General features: G+C 38.8%; 1 protein-coding gene across 5 annotated transcripts in view; it reads left to right on the top strand.

The window, feature by feature from the left end:
* CNKSR2 (connector enhancer of kinase suppressor of Ras 2) overlaps window positions 1-18772 on the top strand; it is a 220812-nt gene that overhangs the window by 37112 nt on the left and 164928 nt on the right. For all 5 annotated transcript variants that reach the window (XM_056329480.1, XM_056329479.1, XM_056329476.1 and 2 more), the window contains exons 2-3: window positions 1972-2135; window positions 13875-14077. In XM_056329480.1, the coding sequence (XP_056185455.1) occupies window positions 1972-2135; window positions 13875-14077 (367 nt within the window). The remainder of the gene's footprint in view (window positions 1-1971; window positions 2136-13874; window positions 14078-18772) is intronic.

Here is an 18772-nt window from a genome sequence, read left to right as displayed (position 1 = left end):
GGTGGCTTTGGAAGGATGTGGTTGGAAGCAGCTTAAGTTACAGACCTGCTCCTGTGTCTCAGGCCTGGAGCATTTGATTTACAGTGTGTTTGCGTGTAGTTTAGTTTCGGTGTATGAATTCTAGAAGTTAAAGCCATGTGAAGATTGTGCTGGTGTGTTGTAGCAGGGACAGAGTGTGGGGTCACACTTGCCTGAGAGCTAAGCCAGCAATGGCCGGCTGGCCTGGCACTGCAGCATCCCTGCCTGCAGTACCAAGGTGTTCCTTGTGTAAGTCTCTCTTGAGGTGTGGTTACACCCTAAAAGGGTTGAATGAGAATCAAAAATGCTTGGTGGCCAGTTTCAGAGAAGCTTTATGCTATAAGCTGGGTTTTTTTATGAGGCAGCTGGGGCTCAGCAGTCAGATCGATACTTCCTCCTTGTGTATCTTCAGATTTTCCAGACATTTTTATTAGCCAATAAAAATGTTCTCACTTCCTTGCAACCTAACGAGCAGATGTCTTTTCAACATTAGGATTTTTTGAAGACAACCATCAGAAAAGTGGTGTCTCTCAAGAAGCAGCTAAATTAACACATTCAGGTTTTTGTCAAATCCTGCCACTTGGTAGGAGTCATGCTGATCCATCAGAAGGTATTTGAGACAGAAATTTTAGGTGGACCACCAAATACCCAAGAGTCTTCCTTATCCCCTTGGCACAGGGATGCACATGCTGCAGAGCTTCCCCGTACTGGTCTGGCACTCTTAGGCAAAGGTTGATGAGGAAGAGAGGCATGATGGATTATCCCATGTTTTGCAGTGCTCTTTGCTCCAGGCAAAAATGTGTAGTCAGCTACATGTTGTTAGACTGATAATCAAGCTGTGTTAGACTGATAATCAAGCTGAATAGCTAGGATAGGGGTAGCCTCCAAAGCAGGACCTGGTCCTGCACAACCCTGCACTCATCCTGTGCAAATATGTGGCATGCACTTCTAGGATCTTTTTTGGCATGATGGGCCTGTTTCCCCAATTACTCAGTTCTGGGGAGCACACACAGGTCTTGATTTTAGTGGCTTTTCATGCTCAGTAAGTTTTTGTGTGCTGTGAGTGACTGTACGTTTTCTAAACTGAGGTACATTGAGCTGGATCTGCTGCTGCAATTGTTGCCCAGTTTACGCATTCACAGTGCTACCACCTTTCTTGTTCTCTAGAGCTCTTTGCAGCTTATTTTAGGGGCTGGCATGATCTGTGAACTTTCAGGTGGCTCAGCAGTGTATGAACGGTCTTGGAGTAGGAGAGATGCTAAGATGTGGCACTGCTGTTTTTGTGTTTCACTGCATGGGGCACTGTAGTCAAGCGTCCTGTGAGGAGAGATTCCTAGCGAGTGCATCTGCAGCATCCCCTCCTGGCCATGTGACCTACCATGGCGGAGGTATGCTGGAAGCATGATTAAGAGGTGCTGACAGCTAGTCACTCCTGAATGTATGGCATGAAGCATAATCACACTCTCATTATTCTCTTAGAATTTGTCTCTGACACAAATGCTTTCCTTTGTTTCCAGTCTCTTACAGTGCTGTAATAACTAACAGCATCTGTTGATACACAGGACCCAGAAAAGGATGCAAGTCTTCCTCCCTTCCATTGTTCCCTCTTCTCTCCCCTCCCAGATGCAATGGAGGCATTACTAACATAGCTGCTATTAGGGGCTGCCAAATAGGCATTCATAGTGCAGTTTACTACAAGAATTCAGGACTCTCTTCGGGGTTCAGGAGCAGCTGGTATTGTCCACGGGTGGAAAAGCCACAGCTGACATAGCTCTCCAAATTTTAAGATTTCTGGGTAGCACTAAATTTTTTGTGATGTTGAAATACTTCTCTTAAAGATAGGGCAAATGTCCTCCGTTGGCTTGATTTTTGGTTCCAGCCCATTTTTACTTCCTCTGGCAGTACAAAATATTGCTAACTTTTGTCTTCCCTTCTTCCATCCTGTTTATACAGGTCTTGATGATTGCCTGCAGCAATATATAAAGAACTTTGAGAGAGAGAAGATTAGTGGTGACCAGCTACTACGCATTACTCATCAAGAACTGGAAGATCTTGGAGTCACACGAATTGGCCATCAGGAGCTTATCTTGGAAGCAGTAGACTTGCTCTGCGCACTGGTAAACTTCTTGGGGAAAAAAGGGGCAGAGAGTGAACCGTTTTTCCGTATTCAGTTTGTATATTCACATTTCTAGTCCTAAAGACTAAGTAGTTCAAGAAACTCCTGACTTACAATGTTTAAGCAATTTAGCATTTTAAACCAGAGGCACAATAAAGAATCTCCTGATAGGCTGGTGCTTGTTAAATTAATTGGTGTCAGAAATTTAAGACTTGCATAGCTGTCTTTATAGAAGAAAAGTTTATCTGAAATCACAAAAGAGCTGGACTGGGTTTGGTTTGAAATACAAAACAGTTATATATGTGATTGCAGTAATTGAGTGCCGGTTGCCCTTTACAAACAAAATGTCCAGATAGTAACCATGTCATTTTTCATTGATCCTTTCATGCAAATTATGTTTTAGATGATTATTTAAGGTTGCTGAAACATAGCTTCTTGTATTTCACAGCAGGAAGGTTTAAATATGGAATTAATTATCTTATGTGCAAATAATACATCTTTGATGGAGCATACAGAGGGATTTTGGTAATGGTCTTTTCAGTCAGGTTGTGTCATGCATAACTGGGCTGACTTTACCCTTCTTACGAAAATTTCATGTGTGCCTGTAAATATTAGTGATAGATTGGGCACACTGTCTGCATTCTCCACTGTAGGAAGGATTGCGAACAGTTCGACTAAGATGTACTTGACTACCTAAAGTGGTGTTTTGTTGATTTTTAATGCATACTACTTTTCCAAGCCTCAAAAGCAGCTTTAAGAAAGCTGAATCCCAGTAGAGGCAATCAAAGATGGCAGGCTGAAAGACTCTTCAGAAAGGCTTGTAGATTCTCAGTATGGAGCAGCTTTTCTGAATATCCTTTTGTGGCATCCTTGGGAGATAGATAGTGAAGGGTAGTGAAGAGAAAAGAGTGAAAAAAAATGCAAAAGAAAAAGAAAAAAGAGAACAAAAGCTTGTACATAAAGGAAGACATTTGGTTTTAAACACATCTTAGATTCTTTTTTTAGAGTACTGTTTATAATAATGTTGCAGAGTGGCTCAGTGCAATACATTAACTCATCTATTTGTTTTTTAAACAACAGAAAGGATGCAATCCTAAAAAAAGCATGCTACTGATATAGAAGGGAACATTAAAAAAGTTATTCTGAAAGTACTTTTTCATCAGACAGTGCAAAAAGAAACAAGAAAGTAAATATTTTAATTAACTGAGACAAAATCTTAGTTAGGGGGAACACTGATAACCATTTTTCCCAGGAACACAGGGAGACAGATTGTGGCTCTTTCAAAAATCACCTATTTTCCCAGGGAAAAAAAAATTATTAGCTGAAATATCTTTTTTTTCCTGGTTATGTAATTACAGATGTTGTCTTTAGACAAACAAACACAACTTGTCTTTGTAGCTCACTTATCTTAGGGAAAAGCGTATGGAACTAAGTGGAATATAAAATAAGGAATTTGTAGTGAAGGCTGACACTGCATCCTTAATTCGTGCAGCAGGTCTCAGCCTTGCTGGTCCTTTGTTACACATACAGTGGTGTCTGCTTTTTTGAGTTCATCTTAAAGAAAACTTCATCACTGAAACACAATAGCATGTGTTCATATCACAGCTTCTAATTTAAGCTGAGGTTTTTGCGGTCTCACAATTGGCTTCTGATCGCTCCTCAGGGATACAAAATGTGATTGTTAATATTGATTTTAGTGGAGTTAATTGGAATTTATTGTTCATGAATCAGATAAACCTCTTAGGAAATTTAATTCAGAGACAATCCTTTCGGCTATACTGGTCCTATACTTACAGACATATCTTTTTTTATTGCATCAGTAAGTATCTGTCCTGGTTAGTGCCTGCCCATTCTTCCGATTAGCCTCTAACATTGACTGTATTGTTTAGGAGAACTTTGAGCTTATGACTTTCCAATGCAGGGTAACTGCTAGTGCAGGTAGCCACTGTGCAAGGGTGGGTTTTTTAATGAAAATTATCTGATTATTTTTTATGTTTCACTGGAGTTTTACGTTTCATGGTGGAATTTGGCATGAGTTACAAGTGTAAGATCCAACTGAGTTAACATCTGTTTGGATGCTGGAGATGATGGGTGGAGTGATGGGGTACGGGTAGTAACATTAATTTTGCCTTGCAAACACAACCTCTGATTGATTTTAAACTAATTGTTAAAAAGCAAAAGTATTGTCACTTCTGATTCTGCTCTCCATTCTGTTTGAGTTAGTGAGTGACCACCTAAACAGTTTTTGGTATTGAGGACAATTGAGGGGGACAGAACCATCTCTCACTGTTTGCTCCTGCTTTCACTCTGCAGGGGAGAGTTGCCATGAATGAGGAAAGCTTTTGCAATGTTGTTAGCTGCTTTCTTCCTGCCTCCCTTCCCAGCAATTTTTTGGTGTAAACTTCTACTCACAGTTTCTGCCCTGTCAGCTGTGGATATGGCAAACGGCAACCCAGCTGCTTATGTTGCACACCTGTAGTTCACTGGGCAACATTTTCTTCCTGGAGGAAAGTGAAGAGCCTGAACAAGCATATTTGGCTGTTAACGGAGAGAGCATGGGACCTTCTTAACCCAGGCAGAGGCCGTTGAACAGTGCTAAATAGACAAACTGCTGCAATAGTAGTTGGGAACCAGTTATGATTGACAGCAGTATTTAAAGGATGTTCTTTATTGATTTGACAGAAGGTGAGTGGGTGGCTATGGTTTCCCACAGTATTCTCTTCCTGTCATAAGCACTTGCAACAAATGGATCCTCCGGTGTTCATTAGCTGATCACAGAACAAATGGTGGCCCATGCTATCCATCTCAGTAGAGTCTCTTTTGGCTGCCAGCATGCCATACTATGCTCTTGACAGGAGAGCAATCATCCTGGGGGTGAGATTCACAGGTTTTCTTTTCCTGTGGTGCTTCAGTTGAAGAAGGAATAAAGATTTTGCCCAGCTGCTACTGCTGTTGCAGGTCACACTTGCTGATAATGATGGAGGTAATCATACTGCATACCATCACTGAAGGTGAATGTGCTCTAGGAGAGAGCAGGCAATGTAATTAATGTGGTTTGTCTTTTCCCTCTATCCTTCAGTCTGTGAAGGTGGGAGCATGTTCAATAGATTGTCTTGCCTCAGTGCAGTTTTGTGTTTTATAAAATCTGTATGTCAGAAAGGGCAAGATAAATGAAATGTCCTTTCTGCTCGAAAGAAAGAGGTAGTGAGGTCTGTGATAGTATTTCATTGCTGCTAAGAGTTTGTTGCATGGTTTTCAATCACTCCTTGAGAACCCACCATGACGGATATATGCCTGTAGAGTTGTTCTGTTTCCAGCAAGGCACGTCTCTTGTCCTTCCCTTTCTGTTCAAACCAGGACATGAAATGGAGATCACACTGGTGGCACCAACAGGTAGATTCCTGCTTGATGTGGATGTGCATGTTTATTCATACTGACAAAATCTCAAAAAATAATTCACACTCAAAAAATAATTGACATCTCAAACCTGGTTGAAAAATGGTGAACTAAGAAACTGCATGTCCAGCTCTAGAGATACAGGAGAAACTGCACTGAGTTAAGTACCTTGGCATTTTTTTTTCTCCAGGCTACTTCCAGATAATAAAACATACACTTGTTCATCAGTTATAAAAATTACCAGCCAGATCTAGCCTCAACATGATCCTTTTGAGTATGTGTGTGTTGGTGAAGCTAGTCGAAGACTGGTTTACATTTCATCAGTAAACACTAGTGTAGCAGACCTTCACACGTAAGATGTGATGAGCCTTGTTTCTTTGATGGTTGCTTTAAGAAGTGGATGTGAATAAGCAATGCCAACAGAAAGCAAATTGAGGAAGGGTGGAGGTGATGCTTATGAAAAGAGAAATGCATACTGAAGAACATGTTACTTAGATAATAGCATATCACTGTATCAGTCAGTCTTCAGGTTTGGAGTGCATCTGGAGGTCTTGTAGCTCCCGAAATACCTAACTGTGTTCCAGAAAGCAAAGAAATACATGCAATTCTTTATCCATCATCTGTTTGTCAAGAGATGGAGTTTCATTTATCAAAACTGGGCATGACCATATTTTGCTAAGAGTCCATGAACTCTAAATTTTATGTCTCTTTGATATTATATTTTTCCGAGAACTTACTACCCTTTGTCTCACTGCCTGCAGAATACAAAGACTGAAGCTGAAGATTTCTTCCTCCATCTTTAAGAAAATGGTCTAGTTTACCTGATGTATCACTGCAATGCATTGATGTATGAGGATTTTTTTTTCTGCTTTATATCTCCAATATATCATGTACATGTTGTTTGCGTGAAGATTAAATTTGTTTCATTTGATTCTGAACGTTTTCAAATATTCTTTGAAAGGAGACCTTAAAGCAGGAAGTATTTTGTTCAGGGGAAATAAGAGTATTTTAAAAACTTCACAAATAACTTTTGGATGCTTTAAAGTTTTCCTTGAACAAAGAACTTAGTAAAGTCCCTGTGAATTAGCAAAATACTTCTTCAGGGAATCTGTATTTGTGTAGAATAGAGCTTGGTTAAAAAACAAAACAGAACAGTTTTTGCTTTGTACAATGTACTGGTTTCAGTACTGGCTTCATGCTAGTTGTTTAAATCTTCTATGGCTGCACAGGAATGTATTATACACTGCATATTTGAATGTATAAAGCTAGAACATTGCAGCAGATCAAATAGCATTATTATTTGGCAGAGAAAACACTGGTGTGCACTAACAGCATGAAATTACTTACCATTTAGCAATAACACAAAACATTTATATGCAAATGAATGTAAAAAATAGACCTACTTTACTCATGAATTATTCGATTCCTCTTAAGAGTTATGCCTTTTATCTTAATTTTGTTGTCTTGCCATTTCTCACACAGAAATCCTTTCCTTTAACCTTATCACTAGTCAGATCTTAAAACTACTTTTGTCGGTAATAGTGAATATTAGACTTAATCACCGTAGTGCTAAATGAGGAAGACTTCATTTTGGAATGGAGATTTGTATGTACTGGAGTTGGGATTTATTGTTAATATTCTGCATGCTCATAGCAGAAAAATTACTTGCCTTTTTCACTACTGCCCTTTGCAAGTTAAAGTTCTGCTTTTATATCATTAGCCTTCTTGTCTTCAGCCTGAGCTAACTCAACTGCAGAGAAGGAAATCCTGGAGTCCATCACCAGATCAATAAAGCTAAAGAGTTAAAGGGCTTCTGATAGCTCACATAGATCATGCTGAAAATGTTTGTTGCTTGCATTACTAGATCATTTATACAGAAGTGCAGTAAATCCTGTGGTATGCCAAAGGCAGCAAGTATGTCTGTATGCAAAGAGTGAATGTTCTTCTTCCCACCTGCCTCAAGAATCAGTTATGGATCCTAGATGCTTTTCTTAGTTATCTTTTTTGCTTTGGGCTGTTGGCAGTTTTGGGCAAGTATGAAATATATGCCCTGGTTCACAGTCATAGCATGGTTTGTATTGAAAGGGACCTTTAAAGATGCAAACCCCTAGTTAAAAGCAGACTGGATAAAAAAAGGCTGTTACAATGTAAAATGTTTTAAAGAGGTAGTGTGTTCATAAAAATTTACTTTTTTTAAAAAAAAACCCTGCTGATTAGGTGTTTAAGACTTTGTGAAATGCATGTAACTGCATATGTAAGTGGTGGTTTGAATTCTGGAGAAATAAGAGCACTTGGCTGGCTAGGGACAAAATTACATGAGAAAGTAGAAAAACAAAAAAATAATGAGCACTTGGTCTTGCAGAGTTTGCTGATTGAGTAAGAGTAAGAGGAATAGTTTATATAATTGCTCTATTAGTGCTACAAAGCATGACCAGGGCTTGGTATTTTGATGTGTTGCTTGATTGTGCTGTAGGAAAAGAAGGGTGTTTTTCAGAAAAGGGGGTGATTATGGTAGTTATTAATCTTTCCCAGGTTCTGCAGGGCTGTAGGTATCATGCACCTGAGGTTTTTTCTGACTCTGTAAACATTTAGGACAGATATTTATACTTTTTGAGACCATATGCCTTTTAATCAGTGTATGTTTAATAATTGCCGTAAATTATGTGTCATTTAAGCTATCTGGCTTTTTCTCCTTATCTACCTATTCTTTGTTTGTGAAACAGATGTGTAAGGATCATGTGTTATGCACTTCTAAATTACCCCATATGTCAGTGATATTTGAAGAAGAGATAACCTTAGTGTTGGCATTTCATGACGGAAGAAGGGCCGTTAGAAATACATGTTGTAGGCAGAGCCGATGAGGTATAAAGTTACATAAGGCACCTTCCATATGACAAGCTGTGTTCTCAGTTGCTCGCAGCTTTGGGCTGGTAAGCTATCTGCCTCATTCTTTGTGGGATGTGTTGAGCAAAATGTTTTGGAGAATGAGGTTCAGATGCATTTTGTTCATTCAGTTTTGGAGGTAAAGATTGGAACATTTCTTGGTGAATTTTTGGCTGCCCCAGATTCTGAGGTGTGGTTTTGAAATTGCTGTCATGTGCTACAGTATCCATGTGATGCTATCTTGATTAGTCATTTAAAAACTTCCCCAGGCTTCCCGAGAACCGAGAACTATATGAACTTCACTGTTTTCAGGTTGCTTGTTTAAAAGCAATAAATAATACATTCAGAAATGTTGCACAAGAATTAAATATGGACAATGAAAGCATTCAACAATAGTAAGGATTAAGTGTGCCCAAGGTTGTCTAAAGTCCATTTCGTAACAGTCATATGCTATTCTTACCTAAAACTCCTGCATTTGGTCTGTAAGTTGAAAAAGACTTCTTGAAAAGATGCATTAGAGAGAAAACTTACGGTTTCATCCCTGTGATCGTTATCCATATTACTGAGAGATATCAGACATAACTGAGAAGTTACATTTCTTTACACATAATTTATTATACACTGTACAGAATTTATTACATAGTACAGCTATGTAGACTATAATATTTTTCTTTTCAAAACATTACCCTTTTTTTTTCCTCCTTTAAAAAATAATGTTTGTATGTGTGATGACAAACATTTGCAAAAGAAAAAATAAAACTTTACCTTCTGTAATTTATACAGGCATGGTTACCTTCTCCAGAGGGGCAGCAGAAATTAATCGATGTAAACACTGCTATCTGCTCTGCCTGCCAGGTGAAAACTGTTTTTATTTTCCTTTTGCCGCCAAGCATCAGTGTAACCATAGTATCTTCAATTCCCATCTTGTGCCTCTTCAGTGACAGTTAGCACTGGTCACCGCATGCCTTTTGCTTCATGTGGTTTTCAGCAGCTTTCTGGGCTGAAGAGAAAGCACAGTTATTTAGGGAGGGAGGCAGAGAGGTCATATGCTCATGTAGCTGTCTTGGATTGTTTCTAGGAGTCAAACAATGTCATTGAACTTGATGTGGCCTTTGTGCTTGGAGATGTAGAGGCATTTGTGGTTGCATTAAAGTTGTGAACAAGAAGTGTTCTAAGGGATTTCTGAATTTGTTAATGGTACTGTGGCGGTGTCTTGTGTTGCATATTGGGATGTGTTTAGATCTGGACTTTTTTTGGTATCTGAGCTTAGTTTTTTCACTTAGCTGAGATGTCTTTGCATTTGCAATGAGCAGCATAAAAATATGCTAAACTAAAGGTCCAGCAGCTTCTAGACACCCTGTCTGAGCCAGCAGAGATAGCAGTATATGAGTTAAGAACACTTTACTTTTTAACCTGTGCTAGCAGTGTGAGTGCTAGCACTTGCCTGCCAGCCAGGAAAGAGATAAAATGAGGTCTGATTTTTAATTTTTAATTATTTTTGTTTGTTTGTTTGTTTGGGAGAAGCGGGGAACACAAGGAGTGAACATTGATCAAGCTAATCCAAGAAAATTTCAGTTTACTTCCAAAGTTTGGTTACTGAAGTGTCTTCCTACCCTGTGGTGCTGGTGCAAGGATGGGCTGGCAGAGGGACTAAGCTGGCTCTCCTCACCAAAAATAAAGCAAAACTCATCAGTGGTGATTAGAGCTGCTGCTTGTCAGCTGTGCAGAAAAGAGCTACAATTCATCACTCACACTGTCATGTGAATCCACAGAAAAGTAATTATCAGGTAAAATGTCTATTAATAGCTCCCACCACCTTTAGTTTGAACACCTGCTGACAAGCTATTACTCTGCGTAGCTTAGCTTCATCAAGTTCTTGTTTTGTGATTGCCAGAAGAGACTCCATTAGAGCCATTTCTGTTGGGGCAGGGTGTCTCTGAAGAGGTTTGTGGTTCTTTCAGTGGCTGTGAATTTATTTTGGCTAATGAAAGCGTAACTTGCGTTAGTGCCGACTAAATGTAGACTAGGGGAAAACAAAGAATTGTCTCCTTTTCTTGCAATTATCTTCTTACGGTGCTTGAAAATATATGCAGTGCATTTCTAAGAAAACCATGCTGCTAGTAGTATATTATTGCATACAAAGTATGTTTAAACTTGGCATTTACTATTCGAGCAAGGTTTTTTTCAATATTAGAACATGCAACCCTTTGTTCATTTTTAATGTGGGCCAGAAATATTAGTGATAAACAAAGTGGGGATTTTGTTAGTTTGGCTGCTGTTTTCAGATCCTTCTACTTGAAGGCTTCAATAAACACAGGTGCCTAAAAATATACTCTGCCTGAAATGTATCTCTGTATTTCCTATCTCTGGCTTTATCTGTCTCATATTACAGGTGGAAGCTTTACTGAAATCAGTGCCATTCCTCATGTAGGACTGAATTTTATGTGTAGCTTAGGCATTATATTTGTCCCTCAGTCTTTTACGTTAAAGAACACACACACATTTGATGAATATGTGTGAAAATGGACTTTGTATCTGTTAACATTGTCTCTTCCTGTCCACATATCTGTTGGTGAAAAAACACATCTGAGAAAGAGTGCGTCTGTAGATGGCTGTCACTTGAAATATTAACAAGAGGCCACTAGGCTTATATAGGAGCTGATTTTCTAAGAAGCATGTACATAAATGCAGCCTATTTTCCTGTCATAGAATAAACTTTTGAGCATTGTTTTGCACCATCTGCAGTGTTCAATATTGCAGATTTTCTTTTTGCCGGTGCTTTACTTTCTGGTGGGACCGGAGGCCTGTACATTGGTGGTCAGGGTTCCTGCTGTGGTGGGTATGGCATACCAGCGCAGGTGGGTACCCATCACCTGCCTCTCTAAGCAGATGAGGTACAGACAATGTGACAAAGTGGGAGATGGAGATAGAGAGGAAGGTGAAATAATTTCAGGTTGTTGAGGAGGAGCGTTGGGATCCAGCAGGGGCCTCCCAGCTGTGGACCTCATGCGTGGCCTGGCTGGGGACGTGAGTGGGTGCCTGGGCCCGGCCAGCTCGTTCCCTGCACCCACCCCTGCCTTAGCGTGGTATTTGGATAATCACACTCAGCTTCTTAGGAGCATCCACCTGAATTGGGAAGTTCAACATTTCGGTGTGTCAGAAAGATGGAAACCCTGTGGCCAGCCCACGGTTTGCGGTGGTTCCCCCTGTGTCTGGGGATGCGCTGGTGGTTGTCGTGGGGCTCGCTTGTGGTGGGGTTTTGGTTTGGCTGATCTGTAAGACATTTGTGTGATGTATCTTTCATCCAAAATATCTTTCATTTGGTTTGTTCCCTGTTAATTTTGCCAAAATGAACTAGATGTTCAAGCAGTAGAATGAAATAAGAACAAACCTGGTATTTTTTCCCAGCTGACTCCTACCCAGTTTTCAGTATCTGTCGTGCTTTCTCAGCCGCAGCAACCACAGCAAACCACAGAAAAAAACAATTTTTATCTGATGTTCATCGCTTTAATTTGGACTGATTTAATAAGTTATTAGTTATGAGTTGTTTAGCTGCAAAATAAAGTAAGTTTTTCTTTTCCATCTCAATTTATTGTTTTCACCTTGTACTTTTTTATTTATAACCTAACTCTATCTGTTGTATAATTGCTATCAAATATTAACATGGTGGAAAAGTCACTGCCCAAACATATAATTTGTGTAATTGGAACTGAACGTAGTGGCAGAGGACAGCTCTTGTGCAGAAACTATGCAGTGGAGAAACATGCCCACAAAGCCTTCCTTGCCCAAAATATGGATGTTCACAGAAGTTACAGTAGTGTTTTTTTAAAGGGCAAACTTAGCATTTAGGTACTTCCCCCTTAAGCCAAGTCCCAAAGTGCATTCCGTGCTGCGGAATGATGGCTGTCATTTTAGCAGCTCCCTCATGAGCGGTGTTTGGTTTACAATGGTAAAGACAGGCTGGCTGGGAGACAGCAGACAAGCCGTGTGGTGTGCTCAAGTCTCTCCATGATGATCTTCCATTTCTTGGGAGGAGGCATTGGGAGAGGGCTGGGGGCTCACTGAGGCTAGTTTCAGTGTAATGTTTCTGTAGTCCCTGTGCAACTGAACAGGACATTAAGTTCATTTAGTAGATGGTTTGGATTAGGAGCTTGACGACTGCTATAAATAATCCTCTCCCCTCCCCCCCTCAATTTCCTATAGAAAAAAGACTAAGATAAATAAGCTTCAGCGGTCTTAAATTAGCATTGGCAAATACCTACCTTCTCCCATCTCTTCTCCTTCTGGACTAATCAGTATGTGGGCCAAAACTGGAGGGCATGGGAGGAGAGCTGTTGAGGACAGGGGGTGTCATTAGGAAGTACATTTTTTCGGTGTGCAGCTGAGGGGCTCTCTGCATCCTACTTCATCTTCATTTGTGGTAGGAAATGGTCTACCTTTGATAATAAGTAGCCCTTCCCATTGTCAGCTGAACAAATTGTGAGCACCCCACATTATAACCTTCTGATGCTGTTATGGCAAGGACCACTTTCAGAAGTCCCATCCTTATCTTACAGGATAATAAGCTCAAGTTTATGCAATTGCTTGTTCCTTTACAAAGGCAAATGAAGATCTCTTTTGAAATAACTCTATTATTCTTTGCACTTGTGAGGAAAACAAATCTATTATAGAAATAACAAATCATGATGGCACTATATTAAATTGTAATTGAACATTAAATTAGGGCATTCTGTAGTGCTGTTTCAGCAAAATTTGTATATTTGAAGGATTTTCAAGTACTATTTGTTAATATTTCTGCATAATTATTTATGTCTGTGCTGCACAGCTGAGGAACATAATTTAAGTTTAAGAGGTTGAATCTTAAATGGCAGCAAAGTTTACAACTTGACTTTAGAAGGACAACATAGACACTGAACAGAGTAGCTCTGTGGTCTGTGATTCTGGTGGTCCTTTACTGCTAACAAGAATAAAAATAAGGAAATGAACATGCTTCCATCGCTGAAACCAACAAAAGTAATTTGGTGTCATACTGTGTGCACACTCCATATTCTGCTATTTGCAAGCCCTCTTGCTTAATGCAATTTTAGGAATTGGTGTGAGTATAGATATGAGGGATTGATCCCTAACCATCAGATCTACTGAGAGAATAGTCTGATCTACTGATCACTGCTTTGAAAATCAATCTTCCAGACTAGGTTTTTTCTTCATTTTGAGATGTTTTTCTTAATGCGCTTAAAACCAACTAAAAGATCACTTATAATTTTACTCTTCTTTTGTTCTGTTTTTATGCACTTTAGAAACAGAACATGCCATATATTTAAAAACTAATGAGTGGGTGTATTTCTACCTTAATTATTAGGGATGGTTAAGTTTTGAGGCAGAAGAGCAGTCTGGCTGTTCTCAGTACTTCATGTTCGGCTGCAAAGCTAACTTCCTTTTCTTTGTCTTTTTTTCAATGCAGAACTATGGTTTGGAAACAGAAAATCTAAAAACCCTTTCTCACAAACTGAATGCATCTGCCAAAAATCTGCAGAACTTCATCACTGGGAGGAGGAGGAGTGGTCACTATGATGGAAGGACCAGCCGCAAATTACCGAACGATTTTCTGACATCGGTAGTGGATTTGATTGGAGCAGCTAAAAGTCTGCTGGCTTGGTTGGACAGGTAAAATCTCCCAAATGTGTCACAGGTAACCAGTTCACACACATGCACAAACCCCAACTTCTTTACAAAATGTAATGTAGACATCGAAATGGAAGCAGAGTTAATTTACAAATTCTGAGAGGATGTTTGTAGCAATTTTTTCTTGTTAAGTCAGCATGGAATTCAAATAGCATTTCAGTACAATGCATCTAAATGTACTGCAACCCTACACATATACTGGAAATACAATATAGAAACAGGATGACATCATTAAGTTGTATGTTTATTTTATTATTACAATAGAACAACACTTTGACCTGTATAACTCAGATTCATAGCTCTGATAGTATCAAATTCACAAAACTGTGGGCATACTTTCCATTAATAAGGTGTCAATATATACTTCCTCTGTGTGTGTGTGTGTAACCATGCATGTTGCATTTTAGTTTTTTTAAATGGTGGTAAAATATCTCTGAAAGTATCAGAACTGTCTTAGACTTTTACCTCTATTACCTAGGAAGTATGTTGGACTAGCACTTAAGTGCTCTCCTTTGCTGTATCTGTAGTGTCTTTTTTCTAATGGTAGCAAGAGTAATATGCAGGCATTTAAGATGGTCATTGAAACTCCAGAAGTGGTTAAAATTAGTCTTGTTTGTATGCGTAAAATGTATCACAGTGCATTTTTATCAGCGAAAATCAAATGCTTATCTTGATTTAAAAGTATATCTTATTTTGTATCCAGCAGCTGAACTTTTATTCAGAGTATGATCTTTGTGTAATTCTTGAATCCAACAGAATTATTGGGGTTTTGTTGTGTTTCATTTTCCAGAGGAAAACTAGCTTCTGTCTCATAAATTATTTCCTTATGGAAATTTTAGGTGAGGCATGAATATTTTCTATTTCTTAGGCTGAACTTCAAACTCTTTCTTTGGTTCAATAGATTGCAGCAACCACTGCTGCTTCTTTTCTCCTCTTTCTAGCCTTTCCCCAAGTTTCAAAACCAGACCACCTGAAGCTGGACTCCTAAATTTCTATTTAGGTGTTTAACATTATATGCACAGAGAAGCAATACAATGTCAAGGAAAGAATTCAGTATTGCGATTTGAAAAATTGGGAATACATTTTTAGCTCTGCCTCTAGCTTGTTGCTGTTACTTGGAAGACCTGTAGGCTTCACTTTTTCTCCCTGCAAATCATTTTTGGCAGAGAACAGCATGTCATTCTGGGTTTTAAAACAGAAGGAACAGTGGAAACCATGCTCTTTTGCATAGGTAGATCAGTGTTTGTCACTTTTTTCTATTTAGAAATAGCCTTGATTGTTTTCTCATTGAAATTGTGGGTAATGGATAAAGGCTGTTAGTTACGAAGTTGAAATTCATTTATTATTATTTATATGAAATAGTCTGGTATGAAAAAATAAACTTTTACATATTTTTTTTAACACATTGAAAAACAATGTGGTTTTGGCATCTTAATATGAATTTAGTAGTTGAACTTCAGGAATAAAGTAGTTGTTGATGCTAGGAAACATCTGCATCTAAGCATTAACGTGTTACTGTCATACTGTGTGCTGTGCCCAAATTTTATTATTAAAAGACAAATCCAGTCTGTAAAATTTGATTGTACCTCTAGAAATATGTTGTGAATTACCTCTTACTAAAATTACATTTATAAAAGCAGTTATATTGTATTTGTCAGAGATAATTCTGTTAGCAGGTTTTAGGGTTGGTGGGGGAAGAACTGTAAATTAATATCTAAAACCACGCATATCAGTTCTACTCCCAGTAAAATGTAAAATGACTTTTGTATTTATCTGAAATGATAGCTGATCAGACCCAGGAGCTCCAAGAAGTTAAAAATGAGGGCAGCCATGGTGTTAGTCCACTTTTAGCAATGCTGTCTTTAATGTCCAAATAAGGCTTCCTAGAAGTGGTATTTTAATTTCATTCAGATTTCTGGGAAAGTTCTTTTGAAGATCTGTGTACTTTAAAACACCAGGTTCTGGCAAATGTTTTCTGTAACATTTTAAGACTTTTCTGATTTATGAGCGTATGGATGTTTTGGTTAGGTTTGTTCTTCCTTCTTTGTGAAGCCCCCAATTAGGATAAAGGCAAGCCAATAACTGCATTTTTTCAGGAAGTGGGAACATCTGGAGATCAATAAGATTCTGCTTGTTATATTCCTTCTAAGAAGCTATTGCAGCCACTAGGGGGAGATAGAAAGATTTTAAAAATAAAATATTTAAAGTCAGGAACATGGATTTAATTTTATTCTGCACAGATGTTACTATTAAATCTAGGGCCCAGATCTTAGGTTTTCGGTTGGTTTCTAACACCGGTTTCATCTGTGGGTTGTGAGAGAGGAGAGAGCAAAGCATTAGCAGGGATAAAGTGGCTCTTAGGGTTATCTGCCTCATTGTAACAGCCATACGAGGCTGCCCTTACGCAGCGTGTTTTTCAGGTCATATCTGGAAAAAACAGCTAGCAGCAGCTCCAGCTTGCATAGAAATGCAATGATGTGAGTTTTCATGTCAGGAATGGTGATGACTCCATATAACTTGTGCTTCACTTGTCTTTTTATGATGTTTCTGTAAGACACTTACAATCTATAAGGACCTCATTAGGCCAGGCACAGTTATGAAAAGGAGTGTGAGAGTTCTGATTTGTTGAGTAACTTTCATTGTGGCTCTGGCAGTGCCACTGTGCAGGGCTGATCCACTGACTCTCTTTGTTCCAGGTCTCTGCCTGGAGCAGTCCTATTTCCAGATGTGTGTCAGAGACTGAGTAGCTTTTATTGCCAGGCTTTAAAAGTCTTCTTGTTTAGTTTCATTTAGGAACTGAAAAACTTAGTAGAGAATTCTAGCCATTTTCAGAAGAGGTTTGCTGATGATTTTGAAGGAGCATGAAATAGCCGTCCAATAATATCCTGTAAAGAAACTGTCACTAATGGATTATGTCCTTAAAGTTTTTAGAATAATTTTAACTACCTGTTACTTTCTCAGCTCAAAACATCTATCCTCTCTTACAAAAGACTTAAAAAAAAAAATTTCAGCTTAATAATGTTTTATTTTATACTCTTTCCTTAATCTTCAAAATATTCCAAGCCGGTTTGCTAATGAGATTGGTGTTTTCTTGAAATAATATGTCTTCTGTGAAAGTATGGTACACTAACATAGCTGTTAGGCTGATAGAAAACCACACTTTAGGCTATAGCAGCAAACTACTTACCTGCTGTTCAAAGCAACTTGCTTCAAACTGTCTCCAGTGGTACTTCTCAGGAATTAGAGAATAATATTTAAAGTGGTCATCCAGGTGTTCTAGACTTCAGTTAGATCATTGGTGGGTGTTCTTTTCAGACTTTTCAGACATGAATTATCCCTGTAATTCATGAAAGTTGTATTCTATGGAATAGAAATACATGCCACCTTTCAGAATCCTCCTTCTTCTCTGATGTGTCAGGTTCCTGGAAATTCTTCTGCTTTTTACAGGGCTGATACACTCCATCCTGGAGAGGAATTTTTTTAAATGTATAATTAAAGTAGGATTATTGTTGTGAGTTCACTATTGTGGAGCCACAGTACGAATGCATTCCAATTTTCTGACATAAAGCTGTCTCTAACCTCATAAAAGTATTTTTTTTCTGTACAGTAGTATGTCCAGTAGTATCTGCACACTCAATTGAAATTGAAATTTTATCACAGGTAAGGTTTTGTTCTTAGAGCACACATTTACAGTCCACCTGAAAATCACATTGTAGAAGTGTTGCTTTGTGTGTGGATTTGTTGGTGTTCACTGCCTTTCTGAGATTTCTGAATTAAGTAGACATCATATATCCATGGCTTTTTTGATCTAAAAGCACTATGAACACCTGGAGGATTTTGAGAATCAAACTACTTTTTCCATCTTATAAAAAAATTACGTTAGATTTTACCATGTTACTTGATCTTCAGTGACACCAGTGAAAACTTCCTAGTGTTTGTCTAGAGGCACGTATGAACTTAAAAGCAGTATCATAGGGATCCCAGAAAATTCTTCTGAGCTTCAAGTTTAGGGCTTTTAGCAATGCTTATAACTAACTGTCTCTCTGGTTAAGAGAGGCACAGCCAGCTATTGTACCTTACTGTAGTCATATCTCATTCCTTTTCTACTAATTTCCTACTTCCTATTGGTTGTACTACAGAAATTGTGATGAGTCCTGAGTGAAAATTGCTCAGATTCATACAGTACTACTTCTCCCGGAACTTAAAAAATATCTCACAGCCAGAAGGATTTAATTTTGTCAAAAGTTGGCACAACGTTAAGTGCTGAGTTTGTCTCCTAATGAGTCAGAGGCTGCTGCAAAGGAAAGGCAGCCTTGGAAGCAAAAGCATCTTTTACAAATCCTTTCAGTACCCCATTTTCCCCCTTCAGGTCACACTGTACATTATATTTCTTTCATGGGACAGCTAGGTTTAACAGGTAGAGCTCTCTACTATAGTCTTAACTGAGAGGAACTGTAATGCTCTTTGTGGAAGAGGAAGGATCCTGAGGGAACTGGACCAGGTGTGACATTTGGTGGCAGCTGCATGAACATTGTCTATTCCCATCTTGTCTCTTTGCTCAGCCAGCACACAGCTTGTTTGCATCCCTTGCTTCTGCTGGTGCCATCTTCCATGTTGCTCTTGGTTTGATATGTTGTTGTCATTCACCTCCACCACACTTCTGTCTTCTTTGCCAAC

The sequence above is a fragment of the Falco biarmicus genome, chromosome 2, assembly GCF_023638135.1.
Source record: "Falco biarmicus isolate bFalBia1 chromosome 2, bFalBia1.pri, whole genome shotgun sequence".
Lineage (NCBI taxonomy): Eukaryota > Metazoa > Chordata > Aves > Falconiformes > Falconidae > Falco > Falco biarmicus.
Note: the sequence above shows the minus strand (reverse complement) of the source record. Positions and strands in the feature narration are given on the sequence as shown.